Genomic DNA, 23887 nt, shown 5'->3' with positions numbered 1-23887 from the left:
ATGCATAAATAAATGCATAGTTTATTTTAAAAAAAAGTTACAAGTACTTTGGAGTGAAAATGAATCCCTAACTAACTAAACCTGTTAATTGGAGCTACCTTGAGTGATGGTGGATGTGTAGTAGCCCTGTGTTAGACCACGAAGTTATTTAGTGAGAGATTCCCCCAGTGAACTGCACAGACCTGCCCTTTCCTTCCATGATCTGTGTGCTCCAGTGCTGACCCCTTCCAGCTGCTCCTCTCACCCTGTTGATTTTCCCTTCTTCCCCCAAGGCTACGGGCTGCCCGTGGTGTGCACGGAGTGCAGCGGCAGCGCGGACAGCGAGAGCGTCCACCCCTACCCCAAGGACTGCCAGGGCCTAAAGACTGTGGAGAGCACCCACCCCAATGCACTGAGCAGCAGGGAGCACCAGAGGAAGAGGGGTGCAGGCACCAGCCTTCTTCATGCCCAGCCCTGCAATGGCATTGCCAGTGGCAGGAGGGTGGAGACAGACGGGACCCTCTACCCCAGCAACCACGACAGGATACGGCCCGAGGGCGCGCTCGGTACGTCCTTCCTCGGGTCACCTCTGGTCCCCAGGGCCGCCAGCAGGGCTGTGGCACAGCCCCACGTGCTCCCCTCAGCCTGGGGATGGCAGTGGTGGGGTTGGTTTGGGCAGAGGATAGAATTGTTAGGGTTGGGAAGAGCCTCCATGGCTATGGAGGGTGGGAGTGCTTGGCGGGCTGAGGGTCACCTAACCAAGCTGCTCCTTTGGGGTTTTGCAGGCTCTTCACAAGCAGCAGCAAAGCCTTCAGAGCTTAACAACCTTAATTTGGTGAGAGCTTCGCCTGCAGGAGGGTCACTAAAGCAACTGAACGTGCTTCCTGAAATATCCCCAGCACTACTGGATCTGCAGGGGGAAGCAGACGTGGAGCAGGCTCTCCTGCCCAGCAGCAGCACAGCCCAGCCCCACGACTCCACTCACGAGCCCAAGCTGCCCAACAGGTCTCTGGACTGAGAGCACAGACTGACTGCCACGTGCAAATTAACAAACACACTATTACTTTTTTAAGATTTTTTTTTCTTTTTTTGCACAGAGTATATAGGCTACTTACTTCTACCTCGAATCTTGAACTGATGGCCTGGCAAAGGCAACCAACTGAGGTATGAGAAACAAGCTTGTATGGGGAACAAACTCCTGTTCGAGCGTCATCTGATTGTACATAGTTTAAAACTTCCCTGAGAAGTATGAAGTGTTCAAAAGTCAACTTGCATATGAAGCACATAAATGCAAGGGATTATTGTGTAAAGAGAAAAAGTATTTGATACAATTGTACATAAGAGTTTTCATATATAAATATATATATAAAAAAATATATATATCTTTTACAGAGGCTATTTTAATCTTTAGTGCATGGAAAACTGAGTGAAATTTTACAATTTTGGCAATATTGTTTTCAGTATCAGGTTGCTGTTAAACTTTGTGAGAGAAATAATTCTGGTGCCTTAAATGCATAAACAGAACTTTTAAAAGCCAGACTGTTCCAAGGGGATTGTCCTCTTTTCAGTGGAAGTTCCTTTACACCATGTACACTGGGGTTGGGGCAATCCCAGGTACTGGTTGGGTGGAAAAGTGACCAGGAACAGCCCTGTGGAGAGGGATTTGGGGGTGCTGGTGGGTCAGAGGCTGGGCATGCCCTAGCCATGGGTACTCACAACCCAGAAACCCAACCATGTCCTGGCCTGCATCCAGAGCATTGTGGGCAGCAGATTCTCCTCTGCTCCACTCAGGTGAGGCCCCACCTGGGGTTCTGCACACACTTCTGGTGCCCTCAATGTAAGGAGTAATGGGTTCAAACTGAAAAAGGGGAAATTTAGGTTAGATACAGAAGAAATTGAAATTCTTCCCTGTGAGGGTGGTGAGGCACTGGTACAGGTTGCCAGAGAAGCTGCAGATGTCCCATCCCTGTAGGTGTTCAGGCTGGATGCACTTCTGAGCAACCTGGACTAAGGAAAGGTCTCCCTGCCCATGGCAGGGGGTTGGAACAAGATCATCTTTAAGGTCAGGACAGGCTGGATAGATGGGCTAAATCCAACAACATAAAATTGAACAAGTCCAAGTGCTGGGTCCTGCACTTTGGCCACAACAACCCCTGCAGTGTTACAGGCTGGCACAGAGTGGCTGGACAGTGCCCAGAGTTCAGAAAGGGACCTGGGGGCACTGGGTGGCACCTGCCTGGACACGAGCCAGCAGAGTGCCCTGGTGGCCAAGGAGGCCAATGGCTGCTGGTCTGTGCCAGGAATGGTGAGGCCAGCAGGAGCAGGGAGCTCACTCTGCCCCGCCCTGGGCACTGCTGAGGGCACACCCTGAGTGCTGTGCCCAGCTCTGGCCCCTCAGTTTGGGAAGGACCTTGGGACACTGAGCACATCCAGAGGAGACAACGAGGCTGGAGAGGGGCTGGGAACACAAACCCTGAGAGGAACCCCTGAGGGAGCTGGGGGTGCTCAGCCTGCAGAAAAGGAGACTCAGGGGTGACCTTATCACTCTCTACAACTCCCTGAAAGGTGGCTGGAGCCAGGTGGGGGTCGGGCTCTTTTCCCAGGCAGCCACTGACAGAATTAGAGGATACAGCCTTAAGCTGTGCCAGGGGAAGTTTAGGTTGGACATCAGGAAAAAATTCCTCACAGAAAGTGACTGGACATTGGAATGGGCTGCCCAGGGAGATGGTGGAGTCACCGTGCCTGGATGTGTTTAAAAAAAGCCTGGATCTGGCACTTAGCCATGGTTTAGATGATAAGGTGGTGTTAGGTCATAGGTTGGACTTGATCATCTCAAAGGTCTCTTCCAGCCTAGTTAATCCTGTGATTCTGTCCCTTCCAACCCAGGACTTTCTGTGATTCAATTGGATTACTTAGCACAAATTTCCTTCCCCTTGGAAATTTATTGTACTTAACACATTTAATAACAGAGGTCTTCAATTGTGTCAAATGAAATTTATAAAGAAAAAAAGCAGCGAGCAATTACATAGCAACCTGATATTTTCCTGTTGGTGGAAGAACTTGAATTCCATTATTTTTCAAAACTTCATAAAAATTAGTATTTGAACTGTGACTGTGTGAGACTTCAGAGTGGACCACACAGGAGGCACTAAATAGCTCTTCAGCAGTGTAGAGCCCCAAAACAACCAGAGGAAAAGGCTGTTTTGACTGGGAAGAAGTTGTTACCAAAATAAATAACTTGTGCAGTAAACCAGGGGTGGTCTCACACCAGTGCACCTCTCAAACACGTCATCACAGAGGTTTTACCTGCCATGTGTGCACAGCTCTGAGCACCACAGCCTCACCACAGGCCCTTCCCCTCCCAAAGGGACCCAGCTCTACCTGTCTGAGGTGTGTGCAGCAATCCAGCCTTGCCCTGCTTAGAATAAATAACCTGTGCCAGTGTAATGCATTTTCACACCCAAAACCCACATCTGTTCTGTGGGGGTTTGAAACCATAGAGCTGTTTTGACAACAAAACTGAAGTGTACTCCTGAGGGGACAGCTGTATCACTAATTCATCCAATACCTTTTTTTTTCTGCAACACAATATTACACTTTGTAGTTGAACAGCCAGACTCTATATGAAAACATCACCTTCAAGTGAGTTATGCTGCCTTGTGTAGCAATTCTGGGCTAGTTAGAAATACACTTGTTTTATCAGGAAAACTGTGGATTCATGGTTGAACAGACTTCTAAATGGAAATGTCCCAAATGTTTTTATGTGGTCTTTTAAGTTCATCCATTAATGGGGGGGGGGGGGTATATAAAGAAATGCCCACCTCAGTCAAACAGATCTTTGTCACTTCTGACTTCACAATGACGCTTTTTATTTATAGGAAGGTTGCTTTCTGTTGGTGTTTGTTGGTACCTGTGGATGGAGGACTCCCAGTTCTTTGTGATTTGAGTTCTGCTAACATGAGGTTGCTAACTCTGGTGATGACTACTTTGGGGCAGGTTTATCATGGGTGGGAGGGGGTGTTGTTACTTTTTTCCTTAGGAGCAACCCAAATCCCAGTTCCAGTGAGGCCGAGTCTGGGAATCCACCTTTGCCGGGACTGTGGTTCAGAACAAGCAGCAGAGACAAGGGCAGAAACACTTCATGGTCACTTTGGCTCCATCACTGAGGGACTTGTCCCAGGGCTGTGTGGGCTTTCAGGGAGTGGCTGCAAGCTGCCCCTTGGTTTGTCACAAGCTGGTCCTGCCCAGCCTCAGCTCCTGTAAGGGAAGGAGCTGGGGGTCAGGGGGAGCAGCAGCTGCCCCTGGATGAAGCCAGGCATAATTCAGCCAGTACCTGTCTGTCCCAGTCCCTGACTATTGACACGATTGCACTTTGAGACAGGCGGCGAATTAGGGTGAGTGCCAAGTTTATTCAGAGCAAAGGAAATGGAGGTTAGAAAATTATAAACTGAGCACAGTTTTCCCTTTGCTGAAGGGAAAAGTGCTCCAGAACTAACTCATGGAACCAGGGACATGGGGGAGATGGGAATGATTCAATGGGCTCGTTTTGCTGGCAGAAATGTCATCACCAGTGCAGATACAAAAGCATATTTGCCATGTTAACATTGAAAATAATGGTTCTGAATAAAGTTAACTGCCTAATGTTATGACTTCCACTAAATATGTGAATTTGCTGCTTCTAAGAGGCAATGTGAAAGAGGAAGTATTACTTTTGTGTACAAATTTATTTATTTATTAGAGAATTTGGTACAATGTTGTACATTGAAAAACATGTAAGATATTGAAGTGTCTAACAAACGGCATTGAAGTGTCTTTAATAAAGGTTCATTTATAATATTACAGCTGATCTGTTGAGAGTGAGCTTTTGGGAGTTTCAGTTGGAAATTAAATAAAATTCTAATCCATTGCTATATCTCTTTCCTGTCTTTCTGTCATGAAAATGGAGATTAACTGCCAAAGTACCTGCTCTTGAAATTGGGCCATGAGATCGTGGGGCTCTGACAGCCTGGCATGTGGATGGGGTGGAATTTGGGGCTGGATGGAAAAATACAATACAGAACTTGTAGGAAATACATTTCCAATATATCAGCTTGCTTTAGTATCTGGCAAGTCCCCCTATTTTGGCAGTGAGAACAGAACAGATGAGGGGTAGGGTGTGTGTGTGTGTGTGTGCAAGTAAAAACAGGGCCAGGACAGCACCAGACCCAGCTGCAGTTGTGAACACCTCTGGTGTTCCCAAAATCCAACCCCACCCTGGGTGGAAATTCCAGGGGTAGCTTTGGAGATAAGCCTGAATTCCTGCTTCAACTAAAAATCTTAATTCAGCTTCTGTAGATTTTTTAAAAATTGAAATTAATTCCCCCTTGAAATTATCACTTTGGGAATAAGCAGGTTGTCTGAGAATATTCAAAGTTCCTTAACACATCTAGGAGTTAAAATTTTTTAAAACTGAGAGAGGTTTTAAGAGGCTGGTGCCTGGTGTAAAATTTGTTATCCCACTTTATCCTAGTAATGGGCTACATTAAATTTTGGTAAACTTGAAATAAAACATTGCTAAAACTTAAGGCAAACAGTCATAGAGGAACTCATGCATTTTTTGGTCTATTTTTTCTCCCTGCAATTCCAAAACTAAAAATGTCCTTTTTATCCATATTAGGCAAACTGGTGCATGCAGAACAGCCCTGGCCACCTGCTGGGGCTGTCAGTTGCCTGCTGCTATTCCCAGGTACCTTTGGCCTTTGGTGCAGAGCTGCTCCACTGGCACACAGGAAGGGAGTGGATGGGTTTTGGTTGGGGTTTTTTATTTTAATTTTTAAAAAAAAGGTGATGACAAAAACTGATTCTGCAATATTAAATAAAAACAACAAAAAAAAATGCACCATTTGGACCCAATGACATAAAGATGATTATTTACAGCTCAAGTAATTAAATGCATCAACTGCAGTGTTAACCCCCTCACCATGTTTAAAGAGCTTCAATAGAAAATGTGATGTAGATTTTTGGGACAGAGTAATAAATCTCCCTCTCCCCCAGCCCCCAAAATTGAATGTGATACATGTATTTATAGAATGTCATAAAAGAGACAGCCTCAAAATGGCAGGAAGCACAGCTACACCAAGCCATGCTAATGAGCAGTGTTACCAACCAGCCAATACAGGACTTGGCTGAATTCCCCATTTTAATTGAAGATTATTTTTTAAGAATTATGTCCTTTGTTCTGTATGCTTTACTTGTCTGCCAATTATTTTCTAAATTTTGGCCTCTAAAAAGTCTTACTACTCTGTCATGGATAGCAGTATATATATATATATATATATATATATATATATATATACACATATACATACATACATATGTATATATATATATATAATACTGCTAATATGTTTTATTATATATATTTATATATAATAAGACATCCAGCCTGTGCTGTAGGCACTCTGGGCAGGGCTCTGGTGTCACTGGTGTCAGGACACTGACCTGGTCTGGCGTTTGTTCTCCCTCTACATCAGCAGAACTCTGATCTTCTCCCTGCTTTGCCCTCCCTGCTTCCCTCCCAGGTTTCCATCCCAGCACTTCCATCCTCCTGCAGCTTCAGCAGCTGAGGGATGAAGACCAAAAGAAGGCAGAGCTCCGTGTCTTTGCACAAGCACAGCTGTAAAATAACACAAGCCTGTGCTTTTACTGGAGAAATATGAGTGTGATTAATAAAGCTGCACTGGCTCCCACACAGGAATGCTTGCTGAGCACCTGTAGGTATAAACAGGAATATAAACTTCCACAAATACAGCTCGAATCAGAAACAAATGGATGATTGTCTTTGACAAAGAGCTCTCCCAGGCCAGGATCCTTTGGTGCTGTTGGAGGGCAGCAGGCTGTAACTCTATCAGCCCCTTCCCCTCCCCTGTTACGAGGCAGGTGCCACTGAATGATGAAAACTTGCTTTATTTCAGCCTCCCCACTCAGCCCCCAAGCCAGAGCTTTCCAAAACCCTTTCCCTGCAGGAGTTCTAATAATGCCTTTTGCAGCCACCGTAATTAGCTGTTTACCCCCCAAACATTACTTTTTTGGCACAACTCTTCCAAATTACCTCACCCACTTTCCATGCAGGAAAATTTCATGTTTGGGAAACTGGATTATTGGAGGATTTACTTCTCTCTAGCAGGGAGAGTGGCTCTCAGCCTGCGGGACAGCTGCTGGGAGGGCTGCGGGAGGAAGGCTCCGCTCCAGCCCGGCTCCTCCTCCGGCAGGATGGGATGGGATGGGATGGGATGGGCTGGGCTGGCTCAGAGCAGCAGCTGCCGAGTCTTCTCATATGTCCCCAGGAAGATGAAGCCTCCCAGGCTGATGGCTGCCATCCGTGGGACAACACCTGCGAACAAGCTGAAGGCAGAGGGAAGGAGCTTTGAGAGACGAGCGGGGAGCGGATGCAGGGGCTTCGGGAAGCAAAGCCAAGGAAAACTCTCCCTTGCTGGTTTCTTAAATCCCACCCCACTGCTCACTGCAGGGATCTGTCTGGACTTCCCTAACACAGCACTCCCAAAGCTTGTGGTTTTTAACCCCTCTCCACACTCCTCAGGTGCAGAAGGACAAGGCAGAGGCCATCATGGACCACTGGGATGGGGAACTCAATCAATCCCATGGCCACAAAGAGCTGCACACAGGTGGGAACATCCTGTCCCCAATGCCCCCACAGCCTCTCAGGGCTGCCCCTTGCACAGCCAGCCCTGCTCTCTGCAGTGCCTCATTCCCAGGAACACACAACAGGGAGAGAGCAGAAATGTTCCATTGTGGCACCTTCAGCTGCCACCCTTTCAGGTGCCTGATCTGCACAGCTCTTCAAAATTAACAGGAAACTCGTGCAAAGCCAATTGCTTGACACATCCAAGCTCACAGTTGGTTTAACAACTTCAGGACAGGCCAGTGCCTCCTCCCAGAGGATTACAGGCTTCCTTTGTGGCAAGCAAGGATTAACTCGAATCCATTTGGCATCCCACCCCCCTTCCAGATCCATCCACTCAGCCTGGCTGAGCTCCACTGGGATCCTGTCCCTGGCTGTCCCAAGCACTGCTGAGGGGGTGTCCACAGTGGAACAAGCTGTAATTCCTGGTGAGACCTGGCTGCTCAGGAGCTCCCTGCTCCCGCTGCACAGGGAAACCTCTGGCAGTAATGAGCTCTGCTAAGGAGCCTGGAGCACACAGGCAGATGGAAACATTTTATGGCTTTACTAGACAGCAATTGGGCCTATTACCATAATGACAGCTTTAAAACAGAGTAATTTGTACAAGGCATGTATGGACAGGGCACTGATAGGGCAAATCCTAGGGAGCAGCACACAGCATCCCTCTCCTGCTGAATTAGGGAGCCTCATTACGGGAGCAGGGGCAGACATTTGTTTCCAGAACAGCCCACTCGAGACACAGCTATTACACAAACAGGGGCCCATAACTGAGTTACCCAGAAGCTGCATCCCTGGCAACCCCCATTACCAACCATCACTTCCAAGAATCCTGGCCCTGCTTCTCCCAGTTTCCTGTTCCCGCCTGCCAGGCCATGCCTCCCCCATGGGCTCCCTCTCTGCGTGAGGGCAGAGCTCAACAGCTGCAGGGAGGTCCCAAATCCCAAGAGCTCTGTGGCAGGTCTGATCCAACCTGCTCCCTGCTGGACCACGCCTGCCTCCATCAGCAGATGAGACAAATTGGGTTTATTTCTGCTGGCCCCATCAGAAACTGCTCTGGTGGGCAGAGGTCTGCTGTTCTAGCTGGATTTGGTCTGTGTCTGCACTCTGCCACTCCTCAGCTCCTGACAGGACCCTGCAGTTACCCTTTGGATCATTGAATCATTTAGCCCAAAAAAACCCAGCATTACCAAGCCCACCACTAACCCATGTCCCCAAGCACCACAGTCACACATGTTTTAATTCTACCACTTCCCTGGGAAACAGGGCAAGGCAGTGCAAGGCCTGGACACAGCACAGAGGGGCCAGTGCTGAATAAAGCACTGTGTGTAACTTGCAGCCCAGTGCTGGAGGCTTTCTCCCCCCTGCTTGGCTGCCAGGTGAAACTCCCCCAGAGATGGGACCCCTGTCTACTCCCCAAAGAGAATTCTCCCTGCTCTCCTCTCCTTGAGGGGCTGCTCAGCCACAGAGGTTTTCTCTGTGCATGTGCTGTTACTGCTGAGGCATGTGCCCTTCTGGTATTTTTCCACTGAAATCCAGATTCATAACCCACACTTCAACAAATAAAACTAAACGATGTCGAGGGATTGTTATTTCAAAATTAAATCAGTACCTCACGTGTGCCAATTCTGCTCTGGCTGGGAAGCTCATGGGAGGAACAGGACACCTGGTGCAGCACCACCACTCTACACAGGCCACCTCAGCAGCATCACCATTCAATAACCCTTGTGTTTCTCACCAATAAATTGTGAAGCTTCATCCATGGCTTTCAAACACCTCTATCTCCTTGTGAGAAAAGCCACCAGCCAAGATGCAAACCCCCTTTTCTGTGAATGATTCCTCTGCTCCTCTGGCAAGAGCAAAGAGGTTCACAGATCCACTCACCCCATCCCTATCCTAACCCCTGCCAGTCCTGGCTCTCCCTTGACAGAAAGGGATGTGGAATTTCTTGGCGTGGAGCAGAGGCATTTACTAGGTGCAGACCAGGAAGCTGAGCCCTGTGCTCTGGTTTTAATAAGGTGGCAATAAGCAATGCATCTTTCTGCCCTCAGAATTCCTCCTCTTCAAGTACGAGATTTATTAGAGGAGCCATAAATCATGTCATGTTGGAACTGGCCAAAAAAGCCCGACATTTTTATTGGTTTTGATTAATAGATTTATAATTGGCAGCAGGCATGGCAGCCTCTGCGTTTATTTTTCCCAAGACTTTCTTCCTTTTCCTCGCAGCTGACGCAGCTTGGCCTCCTTTGCACGTTACTTTTTCTCCAGATCTCTCATTGTTTTGATTTCAACTGAATTGTGCTCCCTTTGGTCCTAGTCCACTGGTGCTATCTTTGGGCAGAGTTTAATTCTGGGTTGTTTAGGAAAGGGCGCTGCTGAAGCACCCTGGAAAGAACACAAACACACATTTTTACTTTCTGCTGGTTGCTGGGGGGAATTTCCTTAGTATAATCCATGTTTCTTCACACCCTTTAGAGCTTCCACTAGCAGCAGACATGGCCTCACTTCTCCCAGTCCCTTTCCAAACATGCCCTAAGGGCCCACCAAGCCCTGCAGGACCCAAAGCTCATCCCCTGCCACATCACCTTGTCCCCTCCCAGAGGCAAACCTGAGACAGCCCATGCCTGAGTGCTGCTGGGGGGCACAGCTGGATGCCTTCCTGGAATCAGTGCTCAGGAACTTCCTGCAATTTGTTTTGAATTATTTCCCACATGTGTAGAAAGAGGGTTGAACTTTTATTAGCTGGGCAGGCAGAGATCAGATGTTCAGAGAAAGCTGTCCCCTGCAAAGCTGTGTTGTGCACAGTGCTCTGGGCAACAAAGGTTAGGACAGTGACCTGAAAAAGTGAAAGGGCTAAAAATCTAGGGAAAACCACAGGGAAAAGCCCAAACCTTCCAAAAATCCCTCTGTTTCTCTTCCAGGCCAAAGACAGGTGAGACACAAGCCCTACTGAAGGCAGCACAGGCTGAACCTCACAGACTGGAGAAGTTAGGAGATAATATATTCACTTTCAGAGGCCAACTACTGGTATAAGACACACACTCAAAGGGGACAAGGTGGTGTAAGTGAAGCGGTGTCAGTAAAAATCAGTAATAATTTTGACATCTCAGAATGTTCCAGAAACACCAGCAGAAGACTCTGTGCTCCCACACTGCTCCAAGGGCAGGAGAGCAATTCTCTGTCTCAGGACTGGACAAAGTGAGGCACTTGAGAGATGGGATGGACATCACTCAGACTTGCACAGCTGGTCAGAGGAAAGCCCAGGACATTTCTACACTCTGGCTACAGCAGGAAAGCCCTGCAGAGCTGCTCTGAGGCTGCTCAGACCTCTCTTTGTACTCAAGCCTGGCTCAGGAAATTTGCACTTTTGCAGTGGGTTCCACACTGCCAAAATCTGGGGGCATGAGCTAAAGGCCACATCTAAGGGGAGATTCAAAGCTCACAGCTCCTCCCTCTGCTTCAGCTCATCCCACTGCTGGCACCACACTGGCCTTGCCTGCTCACATTGTGCTTCACCACAGAAATGGGGAATTGAACAGAGGGGACCTTGCTGGTGCTTTCAAATCTGCAAGAAATTGCCAGGAGGAGGAAAACCTGTCCATAATGGGCTTGTCCTTATGGTGACCTTCCCTGGCAGCTCAGGAGAGGGGATTGACACCCCTCAAATGGAACTGCTGAGACTGCAATGAGATGTGTCTGAATTTAAATGGACACCAATCACAAATGCTCATAGGGAGGAGTCCATCATGGGTTATTAACACAAAGCCACCCTCACCTCTGGCACCTGGGGCTGGGCTCAGAGGTTGGATACACTCCCAACAAAGCCCCTTTTCTGTACTCTTCCCTGGACACTGCCCCCAGCCAGGGCTAAGGTGAGGACACTCAACCTCCCTGAGGGATTTGTTCTTGGCTACCCCACTGCTGCTCCCTGCCCAGGTGTGCAGCAATCAAAAGGCTTTTCTGCATTGCCAGTATTTAAACAGAAACAGATCCCACCCCATCCTCTCACACCCCCTAAACCACACAGACAACACAACCCCTGAGGTGCAGCACGTCCTTACCCTGACAGGCCTTGTGTCCTCCAGATGCCACCAAGGGCAGCCAGAACATTCCCCCTGGCATTGCTGGAACCAGCCTGCACCACAGAGAGAGAGATTGGAAATGTTGGCAGAGGTTATTTATTTACTGAGCTCCTGCCTCTGGTTAGTGCTACAGGACAGGAATTACAGACATCCCCATAACCTCCTTACCCCAGGCACAGGCAAAAGCTCCTCATCTCCAGGAATGAAAAAAGGGTGGAAAGTGAAGCAGAGGGACAGAAGAACAAAACAATCAAGGTCCCAGAGCTGGTCAGTTCAGAACTGGGCAGCCAGTCCCTTCTGCACCACACTCAGCTCTACATCCAGCAGCTGACACTGCAGCAGGACCTTAATAAAAACACTCTCAAAGCACCAAGTGACTTTGCTGCTCCTTCAGATTTAAAGGAACAAAAAAACTCAGAGTAGTGTATTGCATGTGAAAATTGTCTTGACAAACAGCAGGACTAGAGACCCTTAAATTCCATGTGATGCCTAGTTAATGTGAAATGACTGACAGAAACAAAAGGGTCTCAAAGCACACTCATTTCTTTCCCTGGTTGCTCAGGAGAGAGGCAGAGGTAAAAGAAACCCAGTTTGTACAGGTTTATCACCAACATTATCCAAAGACAAAAAGCTTTAGCAGACACAACCCAGCAATGACAGATAACACAGCAGATGGGACTCAGCTGGGGAGGAGCACTTTAGCAACCAGAAACACCCCAAACTGAGAGATGTGAGCAACAGGGTAAAAAACACCCAGAGAAACTCCAGAATGCCCATCCTTCACCAACACAGCAGCTCTTTTTAGGGCTGGGAAAGGCTTTAGGAACATCCACCTGCTCTTAGCTTGGTGGCTCTCAGCTCTGCCCTGGGTCAGTGAGATGATGATGGGAACACCAGACTCACCAGCAATTTCTAAACTTATTAAACTTACTGATCTTATAAGCAATCTTCCTTCTGCCCTGGTTGGCTGATGTTGGCCATCACAATCTCTATAGTTTAACATTTTACAACAGAAAATCCAAGTCCTCCTCAGAAAATACATACAGACATATCAAAACAGCAGAATAAATCCCTGATGGGCAGTTTAACATTGAGTTAACTCTGACTCTGCAAGGCTTTTCTTCTAAAGACACTGCATGAGAGTCTGGAAGCTGAGCACAAGCCCAGGTCTGTTTCAGACCCCTTGGGAAGGGACCAGAGAAGCATTCAAGGAAAGGAACACAACAATTTCATTAGTTCTGCATGCAGTGCCTGTTCACATCTACTCCTGCCTTCTAGGACAGGAGCAGAAATGATTATTAATAGGTGCTGGATTTCATTCTGTAAGGACCCTACAGAAACCCTGGGATGGCCAGGCCATTCCCTGGCCTGTCTGGTGGCCTCCTTCCCCCCCTCTTACCTTTGCCAACATAATTCTTGTCTTTGCTACGTCGAGCGGTGTGGTGACTGCAGCTGCAAACCCACCTGAGAAAATTAAACCACCAAGCACAAGTGAGACATTGTTGTGTGAATATGAATGCCACACTGCCTATAATTCCCAGGGCTGTGGTCAACACTGCTCTGTTATTAATGCCTACAGCACGTTCCCTCACGTCAGAGCCCAGGTACGTCTGCCCAAGGTCTGGACACAGACCTTTTGTTACTGTGTATTGATTTTAGAAAACAGCCCTCTGCTGCTAAACTGTAAATCCAAACACCCCCAGGGACATTACTGTCTTTCTGTTCTGTGCTCTGTGCATACATGAACATAGGAAGGTTGTAAGGATAACAGATTCCACCTCCAACATCTACAGCGAGTTTGGAAAGAAAAAAACTGCTTGCTCATTTGCAGAGATGGGAAAATAAACCAGCCACACTGTGTTCTGCCTAGAGAATTAAAGTCTGACCATTTAAATGCTGGAAAGGCAGAATCATGCTCTGTATCTGAAACACATATGCTTGGGCTACTCACTAGATACACACAGACTGGATCTGGGACTGTTCCAAGGAAAAAACACAAGTCATTGTTTGGGATGGAGCTCATCTCCAGCAGATTAAATCAGCTCCACTTTGGATAACAACAATGTGAGGCTGCACAAGGGTCTCAGGAAATTGTCAGGAGTCTGCTGTCACAAGTGCCATCTTACCCTCAGGGACATTTTTATTCTCTACTCTCTCCCAAACTTCACCCTTGGAGCTCATTACTGTCACTTGCCCCAGCCAGCTCAGCTGTGGCTTTCCTCCTGACAGCCAGAAATCTTCAGCTTCTCCATCTGCATGTCTCGCCCCCAAACGTGTGTGTCTGGCTCTGTATTTTAACCCTGTTACTGCAGCCTGGCCTCTTGTGCTATCTAGGGACCAGCTCTGCTGCTTTTCCTCCCAGGATTTTATTCCTTTCTCTTATTTCCCCATCCTAAAATCAATTCTAATCTTTCCCTCATCTGTTCAAAATATTTCAAGAGTAATTCATGCTGAGGAAGGGCCAAAGTGAAGGAAACTTCTAAAATGCAGGAGCAGCAGTAAGTGAAGAATGAAATGGGAAGAAAGGGGGGAGAAAAGAGAGCAAGAGATTTGTTCTGAAATCTTTCTTGCTCCTAATTTTTTCTTTTCTCTGGAGCTTGTATAAATCCTGTATCTGCTGCAGCCAGGAACAAAGTGACTCCAAAGACTGAAGCCTACACAGTGCCCAGGGAATAAGCTAAAAATAATCTATTTTCTGTTCCAAGTTTTATGGAATGTAGAAAAATTGATCTCTCTTTTCTTGGGATGGGAGAAGGGAAAAAAGCATTTCTTCTAAAATCTTTAAAGTAATGAAAAAAAAAAATTACCCTGCTGGCTTGTGTTTTTACCTGCATCTCTCTTTCTCAACCACCTTAACTTGAACATATTAAACCCCTGTTTTATGACAGAACAGGCTGGGCCAGCTGGCACCCTACTTGACTTCTTACAGTTAATTAAGGAATGTCCCAGGACAGTTCACGAGATGCAGGAAAGCACATGTGCAGCCCCCTGGATCTCAAAGCAGAATAGCAGGAGAGTGGAGTCAGTGAGCAGCCCCAAATGCCTGGCGTTAGGAGCAGCTTCCACTCCCGTCGGCTTGGCCCACGTGGTTCACTCTGCCGGAAGCTTTCTAGCAGTGATACCTCACTAAAAAGCAGAAAAATGGGCTGTATGCAAGAAGTCAAAGCAGAAAGTATGAGCAAGTTAAACCAAATTCCAGTCCATTCTTGGACCTTCTTTAAGGTCAGAAAATCTTTTTATTGTGAGCCAGTTTTTGCGTAAGTGACCGAAAGGCTTTGAGAATGGTCCGGATAGAAACTTTGGTACTCATGTCAGCAATGTATTTTTAGAATGGTAAAAATAATCTCCATGGAAAATAGTGGCTTTACAAGTCTGGATGTAGAAGCCCTTCCTTTGCCCACAGACCAAGCTAAAATTAAACAGTGAACCACATGGCTGTCAGGCCTGTATCAGGCAAAAAAATCTCAAAGCATCACCCAGCTCTGATGGCAACACTTTAGTAAGACTAACTTATGTCCCTTATCAGATCCCTGTAACTTTTTTTATGCATTTACTCCTGAGAGTTTCTTATTGGCAGCAGCTTCAGCCTTGGCTGATAGAATAGTTAGAACAAACACAATTTATCCTGACATGATGTTCCCAAATTCTTATCTGAAAAGTTTAATCAAGGCTGATTGGTTTTCATTTTTTCCCCAGCTGACATCTGGATCTTCCCTACTCTTTTGTTATTAACATTTCAATGTTTCTTTTTCCATCACTGGGAAGTATTTGGTACAGATTTACCAATCAGTTCAGAATGGCAACAGCAACAATAAAATGCTTCATAAGCACAACAAGCAGCAGGATAGCGGCTAAATTAAAAGCAAGTTTGTATATGCTTGACAAAAACATGAGATTAAAGCTAGCATTTGTTGAGGACTGCTCTTTATTGAAGGCAGAGAGTCTGACAAAAAGAATGTTCTCCAGCCTTAACTCTAAATGTCCAAGATAATTTTAGATTGACCTCTTAAACTTAGTAGACAGGTATCCAGGAAGAGAATAAAGGAACTTGATGCTTCTAATCACCAGATTGATACAACAGACACAAACTGTTAAAGCCAGTCTATTCATTGAAAATAGGAAAGCTGTGCACTGCACTAATCCACAATAGGGCCCAACAGATCTTTAAAACACTTAAATATTTAATAATCATTCAGTTCCTGCTGTCACTGAACTCACCAAGAGCTGCCACATGAGGCTGGAGCCTGCTCCACTAATCAGCAACCAGGAAAAGCACCAGAGTTTCACATGGACAAGAAAGGCTGAGACACATGGAGTCTCCCAGTCCTAAATCACCCTGGTTTCTCTGCAGAGCTGATGGAGAAAAAGGCACCTTTGCAGGCAGTCTGTGTCCAGGCTCACTCACCAACTCCAGGCTCCTCTCTCCCTTGCCCTAGACAGAGCTGGGGATGACTTGGGCTCAGCAAGCAGGCTTAAAGATGGATTTTCACATGAGAGAAGGCTCTTGGCTCATTAATACTTCTAGCAGAGCAAATTCCTCTATTGGGAAAATAAACCTTCATGCAGTAGTGGAAAATTCATCACCCATCTCCCAAGAAGTTACAATGGTCACTGTATATTCACACTTTACCAAGGCAGGGTGTTAAACAGAAAATCCCCCTGCTACTCACACTTTCCCAGTGACCAGTCCTTGATGGAAGTGCTGGTGACAGACATCTGCAGAGCATGATTTACCTTTACTTGGCAATAAGAATAAAAAGAATTGAAGACTTAAAATATTCCCCTAGGTTGCTGCTGGCATTTTTTTACCATTTTAGCTGTCATACACAAATAAAAGCATCAGAAGTGAGGGAAATACTTCACCTGGGAACAATACATAACCCTAGGTTCTCACAGCCTGTAGAATTTGCTGCTACAGGAAAATGTTTCCAGGTACTTAGACACAATCCTCAAATAAAACCTATGAAGGGAGAAAGACAAATTCTCCTTCAGTTTTGGCATCTTGCTTTTCTGTACCATTTTAACTTCTCCTCACCTTTTCTGCACCATTTTAACTTCTCCTCACCTTTTCTGCAGGGTTCAGGGAATCCTTCTGGCCATTACAGGGCTTCTCCCTGAGTCTGAGTTCCTGTCATATGGCCAGACCTCTGCTCTCTCTTCTGCCATACCACCCCTGATCTGTAGGTCAAGCTCATTTCAAGAGACAGGAATTTGTTCCTTGTTGGGATTAGCCCATCTTAGGAAAAGAAAAACTATTCAGGTCAAACTGTACTATTGGCTTTCTTCATTATTATTTTCTGTACTGACACCTGGAGGTCACCCAGGACCTTGTTTTTTGTTAATAAACAGGGGTTTTTCACTTTCACCCTGGTATCCATTTCTCTCATTGGCAAAAAGGGATTATTGGAGCCCTTCTCTTTAGAGGAAATGTTCATTCCAGGGCATTTTCTCCTGAAATTTGTCTCAAAACCAAGACATGGGTTGAAAAACTGAGCGGCTCAGGTCCAATGCTAAACCTCGTAGCATCCTCTTACACTGACTGATCTCCAAGTTCACAAATGGCATTTTTCAGAACTCTTCAATCAATAAGTTCTTATTTTAACTTTTATTTTACTGGTATCATGTTCAATTTTTTTAAGAGGAAGTTTATTCTGGCCCTTTATCAGTGTGGGAACGACACCTGCCTATAGTAGAGCAAAGTGATCCAAGAACCTCTTTGGATTTCAGCAGAAATACCAAGACAAAGCACTGCTCCCTCCAGAGATTTAACCAATTCAGACCCAGGAGCATGTTCCAGGCAGACTCTGCAGGGAAATCTTGAGAACTACTCAAAAATTTATTCAGAGCTATAGAGTTAAAGAGGCTTTTAGACACAGTGTGTAATCTTGTCAGAGCCGATTAGATCAAAACAAAAGTGATGGGAAATCCTCCCTGTTCATGTGCAAAAAGCTCTCCTTAGTGCATTATGACTCACTGGACTTGCACCTCCATTCCTGGTGACTTTGTCACCACAGAGCATTAATTATTAATGTTAAGCCACACTTTTTCTTATGGCAGTGAGAAAGAAGGCATCTTAACAGGGGCAATTTGCAGTCACATTAAATGGATAGTCAGGTTCTTTGACAAGCTGGGGATCACCTCAATGCTCCAGGGCAGTGCTTTTCTTTTCCAACAGCTAATACCCAGTGGCAGGATCTCCTTGCCACTGTCCCACTTGCATGGAGGGCACAGGAAGCCCAGCAGCTCTCCAGGGACAGCCTGCCTTGGCACACTGCAGGGCTGGGCTGCTACAGCCAGGCAGTCCAAGCCCAGAGGCAAGGATTGGTTCAAACACAACCTCAGGCTTAAAATCTCATCTAGATCTACCTTTGGGTTCTTCTGCTTGGGTATCACCTTTTCCCACTCCCCAAATACTCCAAACATCTCTGTTAAGACACCAAAGATGATGATAAAGCTGGACAAGGCCTTGAGGGATTAAATTATTAACAGGTGAGTCAGAGAGGATTCCGAATCTCTGATATTTATGTTCATGCCTATTACATTTCCATAAAAAGCCCATGGATCACATACATCCATTTTATATATGAGGGCTGAAACTGCTGCCATTTCACAGGCACTGGGGATGGAATTCAACAGATTGTTGCTCTTGGTTCTGTCTTCACCAAATAGTTATAACCAACTCATACAGACACACACATGTGTGTGTGTGCCATAAAGGGAAGCTAAACAGGACTTTTCTTTCAGTTGCTTTCAGCTTATTACCCTGCCCCTCAGGACCTCTAACATATTTTTAGAAAGCATTGAATTCAAGCAAAGAACACAGGAGAAAAGCCTGTCTGTGTGATTTCACCATCCCACCACCACCATGGTGGCATTTGAGGGCATATCTGTGTGCAAAGGTTGTTTTTTTGGATAACATTCTCCTTTTAAGGATAACACCACAGTGATTTAAAATCACTTCTGTGCACACATCCATCTTGTTTTATTCACAGGGTACTGGTGAGGTTTTAAATTTTTTTTGTTTTGGGATGGAGAGAAAGGGATAAAGAGTTTGGTTGGCCTTTTCTTCCCTCATCTGAAGCTACATGTAGGTAGTTAATAATTTTTAACTCTGGAATCCATTGTTCAGAATGCAGGAAATTATTTTTCCACTACCTCCCCTCAGCAAGAAGGCTAAATATTTTCAGTGAAACAGAATGGATGCAGTACCAGAATAGATCAATATCAGAGCCAGCTTGTTAACATATCTCAGAGGGAGGCAGAGGGGAAGGTTCTGATCCAAAAAGAGCTCAACCTCCTGAGCTTTGAAGCAGCTCCTCAAAGGACACATGAGAAAGGAAGATTACAATACTGCTGGTGAAAAGGAAATAATAGGGAGACAAAGAGAGGGAAAAGCTGGCTGGAGGAAGGGTAACCCAGAGAATATTTATCCTCACCAATTAAAACACGAGCTACAAAATCAGACTCCTGCTCTGCAGAGATTTGTGCCTAGGAAGGCAACCAGGCTGAAGTGTCTCATCTACCACCACACAGACCTGGAAGTCTCTGTGCTGGAGTCTCCAGGACCTGGTGTCTCCTCCAACACGAAGTGTTGGTGTCCCCTTTGGTGTGCCAAAGGACAGTGCCACATGTCCATGCACAGTTGTGCCTCTGGAGGCTCCTCCTGCAAGATTTCTGCTAGACAAGGAGCAGACACTGCTGAACATCTATTAAACAGTAGCAAGTCCAAGCACAACTGGTCAGAATCAGGGCATACAGAAAAAGAATTGGAGGCACTGAGCTAAATTCCCAAGTGAGGCACCAAATTTGACCTCAGGAAATTACTCTGCAAGTCTTTGGGTAAATCAGATAACCTTTCCAGCTCTCTGAACATGCCTGAACACAGTTTTTGTATCAATCTAACTGTAAAGAAATCAGCAGTGTTAAATTAATGAGCCCCCTCACACCTGCAGACATACAGATTGCATTTTAAAGCATTTTTAGTATGTTAGTTTGACTTGCTTCAAAACAAAAATGAACGATCTGCCTCATTTGCTCTTACTTTGTTTGCACTGACTGATGAAGTCAGTGTAAAATCCAACAGCAGGATCTTAAGCAGAATAAAACTCCCTTCCCATCAGCATAAACAGAAAAAATACAGCTGGACAAGACTACAAGAGGTCACCTAAAATATTCCCTCGGCCCCAGAATGGAATCAGTTCTACCTCAACCATTCCCTCATTGCTCACACACCCCATCTCTTAACCCTGTGCAGCCACAGCCACGCTGCCTCCCCTCAGCTGTGCAGCTTCAGTGCCCTCCAAAACAATCCTCAGTCTCTGCTGGAATTCTGCTGCTATTAATACTTCATTTCCCCTAACAGAACTTATTTTAAAAAAATTACATACAATGTAATGGCTCCGAGTTTGTAAGTTCTCAAAGAACAAGCTTTGCTTTTGATAATCTCCATTTCAAGAAATGCTATAATTTCTCTTTAAACAGGATTTATTTTTTCCACATATTCTGTTACTAGTTTGGAATCTCAAAATGTATTTTAGCTCCTTGGGGAAAAAGCTCTGGCTATCCATCCCTTTACTATTAATCTGTTTTTTCTATTAAGACAGTTGAATCTCTCCTCCCTCAAACTTGTCAGCTATACTGATGAGTCATTAATTGATTTTTCTTTTTCCTCTTTTTGTTTTTTTGGAAGCAAGTACAGTAGGCTAAAATCAAGCAAGAAGCCTACTGAAGAATTCAATTAACTTCTGGCTTGTTTGGTAACAAATAGCACAGTATTGTGTTCTGCCACCCTTAATTCTTGTTGTAGTGTCTGGAGATTGCCCAGATGTTTCATCCTCTGGGGGTTTTTTTGCTGCAGAAGGCTTTTGCCTCCAGGCTGAGCAGTGCTGGCCCTCTGCTCTGCTGCCTCCAGTTAATCTAGGTGGCTGTCAGAGCTGTCACAGGAATGGTGAATCACGGCCCCTGCAATCACTTCAGCCCCTGGGGAAGCGCTCGGAGCGAACAGCTGCACAAACCCCCACCCAAACGGAGTTTCTCCTGGATGAGGATTTTACAAATCAACTTTGAAACAATCACAAAGCCTGACTGACAGGCCCACAGTTTTTAAATAACAGAAATTTGTCAAAAACAAATTGGTTGTCTTTCAAACAGACACCCTGGCTGAGTCTTTTTTTTTTTTTTTCTTCTCTTTCCTTTGCTGACTTTCCCATTTCCAAACAACAACTGGATCCATTTTCTTCTAAACAAACTTGAATTACAAAGGAATGTTGTTCTGCTATACTTAATAGATTTGCACATTTTTCCCTTTCTTCTTTAGTCTTTCCCAGTATAACATATAATCCTTTGCACCTGCAAAAGCTCCACAGACTGCTGACTGCCAAGAATCCACCACGTGACCCTGCTTCCATGACCAGAGATCCTGTGTTTAAAGAGAAAGGAAAATAAAAAGTTATTAAATGTTTGAATCTATCTGATCCCCATGTGAGTTAACTCTGAGGATGGGAACTTAAGTGAAAAGCTATTTTTGTGGCATTTTTGAGTGATGTAATAAGTGATTTTTCCCAAGGAACTTGTGTACTTAAACAAGCAGATGGAGTGAGAAAGATGTCTGGAACTGAGGAAGGCTTGAAGCAAATTGCTTTCAGGGAATTCATATGTATGTATTTAAGCCTGTGGCCATGCAATTTTGCAAATATTTTGTGAATTTATTTTCTTTTTGGCAGATAAAACAGCACAAAGCAAAACACTGAGCGTGAGGGCGGCATGCAAGAACCAATATCAGCTCAGCCCAGATGTACAAAAGGCTCCCATTTAAAATGAACAGCTTCCACCAGACACAAGTCCTGTTTGCTTCCCTACATTTCTTAAACCAACCCTTCCCCTCACACTCCCCAAAAAACCCCATCATTAAGAAATTGCTCTTATCACTCCCATTATACCCCAAAGCAGGTGTGGCTCTGTTTTTCACTTGGCGTCGTTAGGGACCACACACCCTCCTCTCCACACACCCTCCTCTCCACACACCCTGCTCCCATCCATTTCCTCACAGCAGCATTTAAACACACACACTGAAAGCCCCAGCAAGAACAGTGCCTTCCAAAGCCACCTCTCAAGTCACATCACACCATCTGATGAGCCCTGTGAGTATCTGCAGCCAAGGCCAGTGTCTGCTGGCAGGGGTTTTCTCTGGCAGCTGCAGTCTCTGTGCTCTCCCCTCCTGCACCCTGCTCCATCACCCCTTCCTCATCTCCTGAAACACTTCACATGGGAAGCTCTGGAGGAGACGTTTCTGGTTTATGATGTGAGGATCAGTACTGAGCAAAAAGGGATGGGATCCACAGCCCTTCTGAGGCCCACCACTGAGAAATCAGCAATTTCATTTTATAGCTGTGGCATTCTCCTTCTTTTTAAAGTCATATTACTTCTGTTCTATAAAATTTTCTTAGAAGCAACTGGATAGCAGTGCTAGCTGAGGTTATTGCTCTTGGGCTCCTGGTCTGCAGTGCAGCCACTTTCCACTGGAGCAGGAGAGCTCTGCTCTCGTTTGCTGACTCTTCATTTAACATGCTGTCCTCGTGACTCGCTTCTCCCAGCTTGGCTGGCGGTTCTATTTCAGTTGAATGTTTTAAAAATCAAACTGTTCAAGCAACAATGGCCAGCCACAATGTTGTTTGGTACCTTGCCACAGCTAAATAGCTGCAGCTCTGCTGTACGAAAGCACTAGAGGGGTTCCAGCCTCTCTAATGCTAGCCATTCTTTTCCTGGTGTTTTTGGTATGGCTGCTATTCTGCCATCACCCACAGCAGAAACTGATTTTCATTTCATAAATAAATAAATAGGGATTCATAATTCTTCAAAACCATAATATGTTTTTCTGGAATAACTTACAGTCTTTGGACATACAGTTCTCTTGCAACTCAGCCCTGATGGAAGAAGGACACACTCCCCTAGACAAACTACCTTCCAGAGTATCTGGGTACTGTAAAAGCATAAATCCCACCTTCAGCACCCATCTGCAAAACACTTCAGGTGCTTAAGAAACCTTGAATTGAAAGCCAGGGTTTAAAAACTGAGCTTCTGGAGCCACAGCTTTCTTTTGATAGAAACAGAATTATTGTATTTGGTTTTTTTACACATTTTCCAAACATCTGTATATCTACAGCTGAGCCCAAGAACTCAGAACAGTTACTGCTGCCATGTAAAAATGCACTGTGCAAGAGCTGCTGGAGGACTAAGAGGAAAACCAGCCCATTAATACAGACATTCATGGCTTTGCCAGAAGCCCAGCCTATTCTCAGTCATGATGGGGTTTTATGTTAATGTCATTGTCCAAAGAAGAAGGAGAAGGTCATTCTGATTTCTTGGCATGCAGCTCTGCAATCTAGTTTCTGATAAAGCCTGGCTGCCCAGGGCAGCTCTGCACAAAGAGCCTCTGCCAAGCAAGGCAAACAGTGATGAATTCCCATCCATTACGCCTGCAAATTGACAACAGGTATTTGCAACGGCCATGCAAGATGGAAAATGCTTTAAAAGGGTGGAGCCAAGAACAGTTCAATTAAGTTAGGGAAAAGGAGAATTGAAGCTGGAGAACAGGAAGCAAATTCCCCAACAGTGAGGTCTACTGAACCACGGAGCCAGCCTCCCCAGGGAGGAGAGGAAAGCCCTCTCCTTTGAGTCATTTAAAAATAGACTGGAGAAGGCACTCAAGACTGAACTGTAGGGAATAATCCTGCACTGGCAAGGGCAGGATGAGATGACTTCATGTGTTTCTTTCCATCTCCAATTTCGGTGATTCACCCAGAGCTCCAAACCTGAACATGCAGAAGAGCGAGAGGGAAGCAGGGCACGAGGACATGATCCTGGAGGAAGCCAAGAGGAACAAGTGTCACAGGGCCAAGAGGACCTGGGCAGGACTCCTGTCCAAATTCTTTCTAACCACACGATGCTGTGGGCCAGGATGACGTGCTGGAGGTCACACATGTTTTCTCTCATAGCCCATGGACCAACTAATTGACAGGGCTGGTAAGTCAGGCCTGTAAAACTTGCCCTTTGAGCAGGTTTTAATACCATTAAGACATGGCAAAGCACAGAAGCTGTTAGGGGCCTGTAGATTACTATAAAACCAGGGCCTTGTTCCTGGAAAGAAATA

The 23887-nt window shown here is 45.7% G+C and overlaps 2 protein-coding genes across 7 annotated transcripts in view; one reads left to right on the top strand and one right to left on the bottom strand.

Moving 5' to 3' along the window:
* LRIG1 (leucine rich repeats and immunoglobulin like domains 1) overlaps positions 1-4889 on the top strand; it is a 93940-nt gene extending 89051 nt beyond the window's left edge. The window contains 2 exon segments of the mRNA XM_077184464.1: positions 273-545; positions 765-4889. Of these exon segments, the coding sequence (XP_077040579.1) occupies positions 273-545; positions 765-997 (506 nt within the window). The 3' untranslated portion in view covers positions 998-4889.
* A 2019-nt stretch (positions 4890-6908) lies between these two features.
* The window catches only part of SLC25A26 (solute carrier family 25 member 26), an 82183-nt gene continuing 65204 nt past the window's right edge, over positions 6909-23887 (bottom strand). For 5 of the 6 annotated variants that reach the window (XM_054640132.2, XM_054640133.2, XM_077184466.1 and 2 more), the window contains 4 exons: positions 21088-21157; positions 13139-13203; positions 11719-11792; positions 6909-7362 (listed from right to left, as the gene is read on the bottom strand). In XM_054640132.2, coding sequence (XP_054496107.2) covers positions 7266-7362; positions 11719-11792; positions 13139-13203; positions 21088-21157 — 306 coding nt within the window. In that variant the 3' untranslated portion in view covers positions 6909-7265. Of the gene's footprint in view, positions 7363-7396; positions 10043-11718; positions 11793-13138; positions 13204-21087; positions 21158-23887 lie in introns of those variants that run through there. The other variant, XM_077184465.1, reaches the window with a different exon arrangement.

The sequence above is a fragment of the Agelaius phoeniceus genome, chromosome 11 (assembly GCF_051311805.1).
Source record: "Agelaius phoeniceus isolate bAgePho1 chromosome 11, bAgePho1.hap1, whole genome shotgun sequence".
In the NCBI taxonomy this organism is placed as follows: domain Eukaryota; kingdom Metazoa; phylum Chordata; class Aves; order Passeriformes; family Icteridae; genus Agelaius; species Agelaius phoeniceus.
Note: the sequence above shows the minus strand (reverse complement) of the source record. Positions and strands in the feature narration are given on the sequence as shown.